The sequence below is a fragment of the Lytechinus variegatus genome, chromosome 7 (assembly GCF_018143015.1).
Source record: "Lytechinus variegatus isolate NC3 chromosome 7, Lvar_3.0, whole genome shotgun sequence".
NCBI classification, from domain to species: Eukaryota; Metazoa; Echinodermata; class Echinoidea; order Temnopleuroida; family Toxopneustidae; genus Lytechinus; species Lytechinus variegatus.
Window position 1 is genome coordinate 35,444,764 of NC_054746.1, and position 8,640 is coordinate 35,453,403.

An 8,640-nucleotide genomic window follows, 5' to 3' on the forward strand; every position below is an offset into this window, starting at 1 on the left:
GCTTCCTTCCTAAGTCAATCTAAAGGTAGGGAAATATTTTCCTTCTGAGGGGATGTACTAATTGCTCTTCTAAAAACCTGCAATTCAAATTTCCTTTTAACCCGCAAAGCTAGTGAATCTGCGATGTAATAACAGCTTTAACCGTAATCTTTCGTGAGAAGAGAGAAGGGGAGGGGGTCAGGGGTGGGGTGGGTGGATGATCACTAGAATCTATTCCGTATACATCAACAAAAATGAAGAACTGCATGGAATGCAATTTCATGTCAAATCATTAAACATCGGCCTTTATCTTACTGTCTCCACTAAATAATTACCCTTTTACAGGAAAAATATACATGCATGATTAAATCTTCGATCCCTTTCTACAGAATATATTTGGGCATTGTTTTTACCTGTTCTGGGCCCTTGATCGTAAATGGCATGTAGGCCTCAATCTGTGTAAAAACATTCCCTTAAGTTACAATCAATATTGTAAGGTTTAAGTAATTATGTTTCTTTATATACACCAAATGCATTAAAACTAGGCACACCCCCCCCCACTTGAAAATGCTCGATTCTCAAACGTCTTGGAAGAGGTGTCAAAGCATGCGTTTGGAAAACAATGATGACGTTACTATTGCGTCATTGTCATTAAGAAGTTCAATAAGTTTAAGTAAAACCCCGGTAGCTTTATTCAGTTTCGGGAAGTTTTCACGGAGCGGACGGAAGGGCGGTAAATTAATGCGTTAAATGCGTGCGTCCTTCGTAAGAAAAATACCTCGTCGCAACAATTTCTGGAGATGCACAAAAGCCAGAACGATATTCAGAATTTTCTGTAGCGTACAAGAAAAATCCTCTTGACTTTGTCATTGCTTGTATTGTTGAAATAAGTGGATAACAGAATACCGAGCAGAATTTATTGATCAAATGTTAAGGAGAGCGAGTTAACGATATTGGTAACTTCAGAACCCATCAGTTGGTCGACAGGAGGAGAGGCATATATAGTGGACTTCAGTTGAGGATAAAAACTTACTGGATATTTAACACAGCAAACATGATGTACTTAGGTAAGTAGACTGATATGACAATTGTCATCTTCATTCATTCATAAACACGATCATTTTAAGATATTTGTTGCATGAATAAACCAAAAGTTAATTCCCAAGAAGCAAACCAAATCAAAATAGAGCTTACGATCAATGGAATGATCATCACCGAAAAAACATTAGGAGGCTGATATGTCAGAATGGATTAAGAGTTTAAAAAAAAAACAAGATGCGAGCGACCAAAGGTTTTGACCTTCTAATACAAAATATATATAATCATAATTTCTTTTATAGATTTTGTTTTAATATTCAGACAATAATATGATATTTTACTCTTTCCATTTTGCTTTCTTTCCATTTTTCCTTTAATATTGGTCGTGACACCTTTTTTTCAGGGGAGGGGGTCATCTATACGCCAGTGGTTATCAACAATAATGCAGGGTGGCGTATTCAGGGTTACGTCACCTCCTTGTTCCTCTGTAAAAAGCACCATCACTTCTTGCCTTCATCCAATTATACTATTTTACTACTGCCCTCACTTCCCACATTATTTCCTCCCACGTCAAGTAACCACCCATCCTCATACCCTGCCCCTGCCCTGGCCAATCTCTTGCTCTTTCTTATAAAAATGCAGGGACGACCCCTTGGAATTTCGTTTGGGCGAGGGGTAAGATGACGCAGGGATTAGATTAATTCTATACTTTAAAATTTATACAATAAAAATAGGTGTACTGCATGGTTAAAAATCCATGTCTTTTTATCCTTTATTAGTCTTTAATTTGTTAATTACTATTGAAAGATCACGGGTGGGGGTTCTCAGCTAGGAAGAACAAAGTCCGGGGCAATAACGAATATCACCTCTTCCTTACAACACATGCATCATCTGAACGGATGAAGAGGGAAGGTAAAGCCTCGAAACCACAGTTAGGGGGTTTTCGTTAAAAAAGGAGAACTTTTAAGGGTTTCGCGTTTTCTTTCACTTTCTCTTTCTTGCTTTTTCAAACTCCCCTCTTTCCTTGTGGCGTAGCCCCTGTCAAAATGCAGATATTGAGCCATGCCGAGAAATATGTTTACTTTGATAAATCATGTCTGACTTTAAACGATACTTGTCTAAACAAAGTACACAAATAATGAACTAAACAGACGCACACGAAAAATACACACAACAGATGATAAAAAGTTTTCCTTTGATTGTTCTGGTCGTTGTACATATTTGTTTAAATTGTTAATGAGCTTTTCCTTCATGTTGATTATAATATCAATACAAAATATCACTTTCACAAACTTATTCTGAATGATGATGAGACATAGAATGAAAAAAAAAACCAATGTAATACATAAATAAGACAAATTATTTCTACTTCTACCCATGATATCGTAACAATATAACTTGCTTGTTCCAGGAGTGACAAGTCGGGGCCCACAAAGTAGCCCTCTGTCTCTCCTAAGGATTTACAACCACCCCCCCAAAGGAAAATCTATACCATTGGTTTATGCAATGACTTGAAGACCAAGTGGAGGTAATTAAATACTGACTATTTAAATAAATGCCTTCCTGTTTTTATTAACGCATGCTTTTATTGTTTTGTGTAGAGTAAAATTACATGTCTTTCCCTTTATTAATAGTGAACACTCCCTTGGTTTGCAGCACGCCTATTCTAGATTGAACCATGAACCTAAAATTAGAACACTAGACAATCTTGCGGTATATAACATAATAAAAATAGTTCAGAGTACATAATTATTTGATACATAATGACGTTCGGGATTACATTTATTTCATTTGATTTTTTTTCATTCGGAACATTTTCATTACAACTATTTTGTAAAATAAATGTAAATATATCATTCGGATTAATAAGCATATTATAGGCTTAACAGCGATTGTTTCACATTGATCAGACCAATTCTTCAGATTATAAGATGATTAATTAACATCAGATTATAATCTCCTTCCTGTTGTCTATACATGTATAATCGGCTTGACCTGAGAAATAAATAGACATCATGTTACCTAATCATTGAAGTTCAAATCACTATCTCACGTTGTTTACATTGTCGTTGACTCACATGGCGGATGTCAGAGATTTGTAAAACGTGCTCAAATTGCAGGGGGTGGGGATCCTATGAAACTTCTTTTGATCTCATCCTTTTTACAGGTCATTTCTTATACCTTTTCCCATCTTTGTTGTTGAATCTTACTTGAAAGACATCGAAACTTGATAGTGCTGGATACTGGATCCAGAAGTTCTGAGCGCCTTGACAAATTATTTATAATTTACTCTTTCGAGATTCAACATCATTCAATTCGATGCAAAATACACTCTTACATATACAAATCATATAAGAAAAAAAAAAGATTATGAAATTAGGGTCTCTGAAAAGGTATTTAAAAAAAAAAGAATTGAACTTGTCGGGTTTTTTCCCAAATATTAGCCCAATTATTTTTTTTTAAATAGATAACGTTTAATAACAATCATAAAGCATTTTTTTTTAAATACAAAATGTTTTTCAAGCTTGAAACTATTAACGAAGTAATCATTCCAAAATGACGATTATGTAAGATGAAGGTCTTAAAACACAATTAACCAGTCACTTATTATTTGATTGTCATAATAACTGACATTACTTCCACAGCAAGCATTTAACATTCCATACCTGACATAAGTTTCATAATCAAGTGCTTCTTATATACCTACGTGTCATTTCAATGCTGTCCATTACACGAAAACTAAGAGTGACATATTTTCATATATGTTTCTAACATAACCATCCTTTAACTATGTGAGCGTTGGCATGAATCATGTTCCTTTCCTGAAATAAGTAATTGATCGTGAGTTTCCAGTTCTATTTATGCAATTATCTTTGTTAAAAATATTTTTTGGCAATCCTTACTAGAATAGAGGAAAAATAACGTGAAATGGAACTAAGTGTATTCACGCTTAATTCGTACTCTGCCAAACATTGGCACTTTAGTTTAATTTTGACAAGGTATAATTTTACTTGAAAAGCGATACTTAAAGAAGACAATTAAAAAAAAAGAAACACCATTTATTACGGTTTTTATTTCATTTTGCCAGAGAGTGGTTTTTAACTAGATAAGAACATTAATCCACTGCACTCTAGATTACAGGGATTCAAAATTCAAAATAAATCCAGATGGACTGTAATTAGGGACCAATCGATTTCTGGATTTAGTTTGAATCTTGAAATTTATTTTTAATTCTCGAGGGATTTAGTTTAAATCCTTTGAAATTTAGAAATGAATCTGTAGTATAATTCGATTGGCCCCTAACACACAGTCCATTTAGATTTATTTGAAATCTCTGTGATTTAGACTGTAAACGAAGTTGAATTCATTTCAATTCAGAAGAGTTTTATTCAGTAGTTCACTTCACACTGCAATATACAAAAATGCGAATAATAAAAGTAAATTTTCCTTGAAGAGTAGTTCAATTCGTTCTTGTATAGTATTTTAAACTTTGCATATATTACTTTTTTCTTTCAAATAGACGTTTTACTTTTTCATTGAGAACACTGATTTGATTTATATCGACAACTTACTTGTAAGGTTTATATAATTGCAGATTATGATGTTTTTCTTTGTAATTTATGACATGCGAAGTGTTGTAAGATATAAGAAATTGATATTAATGTGAAAAAGGAAGAAATGGGTGAGGGATAATATTATATCGCATCCAAGGCAACAAAGAATCCAAAATGTATTTCTGTTTGATGTAGTGAGCGTGTGAAATCGTGGAACGAAAGTGAAATGAATATGAAATCTGAACGAAATTTCTATTCTATATGATATAGTGTGACCCCCCCCCCCCCCCCTCTTTATGGACCGAACTATGGGTGCAATGAACTCGTAAATGATCCAATCACAAACATGTACGTAAGTTCACTTAATGACGTCACCATTTACTCATACTTGTATTTATCATCGATCATTACTAATGTGTTATGATGAGAGAGGTTGACGTCTGGAAATCTTAAGGGGCTTACACGATTTATAAATCATTTCTGAGGATCAGTAATAAATGAAGTTTTCAGGAAGGCAAAGGGGAAAAATCCGCAAAGTTATGCGAAATTATATCATTTCACTTTGATAATACCGATTGGTGTCCATTTCGTAGTAAAAGATTAAAAAAAAGTTGTAGCTAATAATGTGTCATGTTTTTTTTTAATATTGGAAGCAAAATACAATGAAAAACATATATACATGCCTCCTTTTACACAGAGAAAACGATAAAATCACATAACTTTATAAATGAGAATTACTTTTCAACTATATTGTGATCATGAAAATTATTAGGTTGTCATCTAGGAAAACGACATCAATACCTATCATAAGCAAATGATAGCAGAGAATGCAAATAAAACTGAAATGAGAATAACTTTATACAATTTTTACCAGAGTGGAAAGGATTTTATCAGGATGAAGAGTTGGAAGATCACGCTACACAACTTTTGTCTAGTACTGGTCATTCAATTGTTCTGAAGACTTTGATAAATGTTATTAGCTAAATGAAGTATCAAATTTTCCCTCTATTTTTCAACTTCATTATATATATATATTTCAATCCAGCAAACGGGCAGTTTGACCGATGCGACAACTACAACCCAGCCGCCCGCCACGACCCCCGTAGTGGACTGACCGTTACCCATCAGCCTTACCCATCTTCCCACATCAACCCTAACTCAAGCGTCTCCTATACCACCAGCGATCAGGCAATGCTCATTGAAGACCAGCTCACGTCTAGTGGAGGCCATCATGGTCGACCAGGGCGTGGAGGTGGTGGTCGACGAGGAGGTTCAAGTCGGCTTGGTTCCAGGCGTGGGATACACAAGAACAAACAACCTGAAATCGTAATTACATTTTTTTATAAATAAAATGTATCGTAATAACTTGTCATTTCATTTTTAGATTTATAAGCTTGTAAAAATATAACATTCTGAAGAAAAATTAATATCGTTTTGTTGCCATTTCTGGGCCAATCATGTACATGTATAGGAAAACTTATAAGGGGCAAACACTAAAATTGAGTCCCTTCCAACTATTGGCAAACAGTATTTGCCCCCCCCCAAAAGAAAAAAAATGGTTGTCGCAATATCGCTATGTTATGATTTGAAGTCAAACTCAAACATCGATATTTAAAAAGAAACACTCCCTAACGCAATTCCATATAATGTCAGACAATGATATACAATTTTCCTCAGCTCCTGAATTCAAAATATTTCTTTGACATTTTTCAGAGACCGTGGAACAGCAACTTATTAGCATGCTGTGATGATCCAGAAATATGTAAGCAAACAATATAATGTCTAAACATCTGTTTTACCCTTTTAATCTTTGTATTCCATTTTCTCCGCTCACCCTCACTCACTTTCTTATCCTCTTCTCTTCCCGTATCTTCTTCACTTCCCATCTATCTGTCTATCCCTCACCTTTCCTCTCTCTTTCAATGTCTCAAGCTGAATTAAGTAAACAATATTATAAAAATTACTATCAAATAAAATTAATACATATTAACAGGTGCCTTGAACCTTTTTCCCCCTTCATATTCTGATATTTTCTTGTGGAAAAACAAATTGAAAGTCTACACGCTATTAAGTGCTATATGGAAATGCAAACTTTTTTTTTCTTTGGTATATTACGTGGATATCATGTTAACGTGAAAAAATTATCAGCTTACAATGAAAAGTTGGTAGCCTATCTCTAAATACCATTCTTAATAACATAGTCCTATATTGCCATTCTATCACGATGATTTAAAATACATAGGGAAAATATCAATAGAATTCTTCTTTTCTGATTTTTTAAGGCTGTTCAATACAATACTTTTTAAAATCCTAAATGATGCCTACTTTGCCATCCTTTGCAGGTATTACAGGACTGGCCTGTTCCCCTTGCCTAGCCAGCCGTCTTTCTGAGAGACTAGGAGAGAACCCCCTAGCATGCTGTCTACCTTTCGGTTGTGTAGCATTACGTGTCAAACTACGTACTCAACATCATATACGGGTAAGATTGTTGTTGTTTTAATAACATTAAATTATACAAACACCAGGGGCGTGGATCAATGTTTCAGAATGAGGGGGGGGGGTCAAAGGGGGAAAATGCGAAATTTGGCGCGCTTTGGACGCTTAATTATAATCAAGAATTTTGCGCGCCAAACTTTGAATGTTCAATAGCATGTCAAATGTAATGGATATGTATATATATATATAACACTTTCCATTGCTTATTAAAATATAAAATTTACATTGCCTATCATAATTATTTTCAAGTTGCCAAGATTATTGGGGGAGGGGCAAATCAGTAGGTTTGCCCCCCCCCCCCCAATATTTTCATAGGGGTGATCGCCTTAGAAGATTTAGAATATTGAGTCTTGGAAACGAATCATCTAAATATCCAAATCATATAATGCAGATTTTCACATTTATGTTTCACAACTGTATAGCCATATCATTAAATTAAAAATCAACAATAATTGTGAGTGCAACCCTCTCTGATATATTTCACTGTCCCAGTCCTTTATCTAATGTTATGTTCCGATAGAAGCGAATGATGTTTGACTGATCCCCTTAGACTAAAAATCAACATCAAGAGCAAGTCATTTATCTAGATTTGGCAATTCAACAAAATGTTTATTTTCGTTCGTGTTGTCAGTAGCCTGATACAAATTTCAATTTCCCTTTTCAAATTAGGGTGACATTTGCTCTGATTACGGAGTCACGTGTTGTTGTGGTTGTCCACTGTCACTCTGCCAAATGTGGCGGGAACTGGATTACATCGAAAAGAAGAACAACCCTGGGTTGTCTGCCAACGGTGGTCATGGAAACCAGAATAATACTCCCTCAACGTCAAGCCGGAGTTTCCTCGATATGCTTACATTTTAAAATTGTCGACTAATGCTGAATATTTTGGTGATTTTATATGAAGAACATTTTCGTAAATTTGTCAAGTGTTAATCACTGTCTCTCATCTGTAATATTTTTTTAATATGATATTTATATCGGAAGAAAATGAGAAGGTTTCAAGGCATTTCTTCAGAGTTGACATTGTAAATATTGATGTTAATGAATGCAAATTTCAGTTTTCTTTTCATCCACAAAGAAATAGACCCATCACCGTAGTTAAACAAAAGAAAATGATATAACTTTCTCAAGGTTTTGGGAATCATGAATATATTGTATGGTTTATAGACGTCATTAGGATGTATTTGTCAAACATTTTAGAAAACATCAGAGTGATCACATTGTAGTATTTGCTTCATTATACAATCGAGCTATTAGCTCCATGATTATACATCACATCCACTATTAAAAGCATTAAGCATACCTCGTTCGCACTGTCGCGCAATCCTTTACCAAAGTCACGATTGGCCTCTTTAATTGACGGCGGAAATATCTGAACCATTCAAAACTTTTCTATGATCAATACGATTGCCACGACTGATCTGATATGATCTAATACGATCTGATAAGATCACTACGAGAAACTATACGATTAAGACCGCCGTTTGAATCGTGCATGGCGCAAACTGTGACAGTGGGAACTTCATATAGGTATTATCCATTTCATTAACGTCATTGTTCGAAGCTTGAATTA

General features: G+C 34.6%; 1 protein-coding gene across 1 annotated transcript; it reads left to right on the forward strand.

Annotated features, from left to right (window-relative positions):
* Window positions 1-692: 692 nt before the first annotated feature.
* Window positions 693-8,355, forward strand: LOC121419127. The gene is made up of 5 exons (XM_041613447.1): window positions 693-1,046; window positions 5,617-5,897; window positions 6,285-6,333; window positions 6,914-7,050; window positions 7,737-8,355. Exons 1-5 carry the CDS (start codon window positions 1,034-1,036, stop codon window positions 7,926-7,928), a joined length of 672 nt encoding a protein of 223 aa, XP_041469381.1. The 5' UTR covers window positions 693-1,033; the 3' UTR covers window positions 7,929-8,355.
* The last annotated feature ends 285 nt before the right edge of the window (window positions 8,356-8,640 follow it).

What these genes read in the sequence shown, in the direction of transcription:
- LOC121419127 (XM_041613447.1), top strand. An exon ending in CTGTGATGATCCAGAAATAT is followed by an intron (nt 6,334 to 6,913) that starts GTAAGCAAACAA and finishes CATCCTTTGCAG; the next exon opens with GTATTACAGGACTGGCCTGT. An exon ending in GTACTCAACATCATATACGG is followed by an intron (nt 7,051 to 7,736) that starts GTAAGATTGTTG and finishes TTTTCAAATTAG; the next exon opens with GGTGACATTTGCTCTGATTA.